Source organism: Arachis ipaensis, chromosome B05, assembly GCF_000816755.2.
Source record: "Arachis ipaensis cultivar K30076 chromosome B05, Araip1.1, whole genome shotgun sequence".
In the NCBI taxonomy this organism is placed as follows: domain Eukaryota; kingdom Viridiplantae; phylum Streptophyta; class Magnoliopsida; order Fabales; family Fabaceae; genus Arachis; species Arachis ipaensis.
In genome coordinates this window covers 15,085,823-15,087,167 of record NC_029789.2, presented here as the reverse complement: position 1 = coordinate 15,087,167, position 1,345 = coordinate 15,085,823, and the positions used below count along the sequence as shown (strand labels likewise).

The following is a 1,345-nucleotide window of genomic DNA, read 5'->3' as shown; positions in this document are numbered from 1 at the left end:
GAGGGCACATACTACACATGTGCTCATAAACCTTATTACAATCAAGAACCCTGTTATTTGGCTGCAGGTATATATAGCAACCTAGACATAGAAATCATGGTAGAATAAAAACAATAGAATAAAATAAAATAAAAGATCACAAGAAAAAGAAGAAGAATTCTAAGGACAAAATACAAGACTATAATCGGTTCCTCCAGGGCAAGTGAAAGTACTGGTTACATCATCCTTAGGGTAGCTAAACACATCAGGGCACCTCGTCTTGAAGAATTTGGAATAATCAGTAGGCCCACACGTGGTGTTCATGCAACAATACTCGCTGGTCTTGAAAACCGTGCAAGGGTTGTTACAACCACCTGGAGCCTTCAGTTGAGACGGGCACTCATCGTTGATGTCCGCAGTGCAGTTCACGGATCGCGTGCAGTTGTTTGTTAATGGAGTGAATGAAAGAGGAATATTGAAACCGTCAACCACCGAGACGTCGTAGAAGTCCAGATTGTTATATTGGTTAAGCGCGTACTCCACAAGCGTGTTGGGTGCGGTGCCGAATGAATCGCACTCCAGGACGCCTTTACAGTCACCAGTTAAACACGTCCCATTACCTGCGCTGTCGAAGGTGCAGTTGGTTCGGCCCCAAAGACGTGCCCCCGACGTGCCGCTTGTCACGTTGAGAGTCCACGTTTGATTGGGGTCGAGTCTTTGGCCTCCGCCGGGCACCGCAGCTGCCCAAATTGTGTAATTGCAACTGTTTGTGATGTTGAGTGTTGCTGCTTGAGCTGCAGCCAAGCAGGTTAGGGCGATCACAAAGAAAATGGAGAGGTTTTTCGCAAGTGCCATTTTTTTTTGAGTTTGGTGAAAATTGAAGGATTTGTTTGAGGGTTGGATATATATAAAAATGAAGTGGATGGGAGATTATTCAGCTTTGTTATATTGAAGAAGGAACCTTCCGACGGTTGGACTTTTTAAAAAAACAATGATCTCTGGTGATGTCATTCTTGGTAGATATATGATATACACATTGATATGAAGACAAGTCAACTGTTTGGAAAATCTATATGATCAAAATAACTATTGTAGGTAACTTGGCAAAAACAGTCACGTTAATTAATGGAAAACGTGCTTTGTGCCGTGATTTTGGAAAAACTGATTACTTTGTCTTTGGCTGAATAAGAGTACAAATTCTTTAGCATTCATTAGCCTGAGGCTAACTAATCTTTAATCCCCGTTCGAGTTCACCTTTTGTTAGATAGGATGCTAAGCATGAATTCAGAACATAAAGTTTAAATAATCTAAATAACTATAGCTTATATTAGGTCTTATTGTTAGAAAATCGGTTAGTTAATCCTTA

General features: G+C 41.0%; 1 protein-coding gene across 1 annotated transcript; it reads right to left on the bottom strand.

Moving 5' to 3' along the window:
- On the bottom strand, positions 36-925 carry LOC107643062 (protein P21). The gene has a single exon (XM_016346610.2). It carries the CDS (start codon positions 832-834, stop codon positions 160-162), a length of 675 nt encoding a protein of 224 aa, XP_016202096.1. The 5' UTR covers positions 835-925; the 3' UTR covers positions 36-159.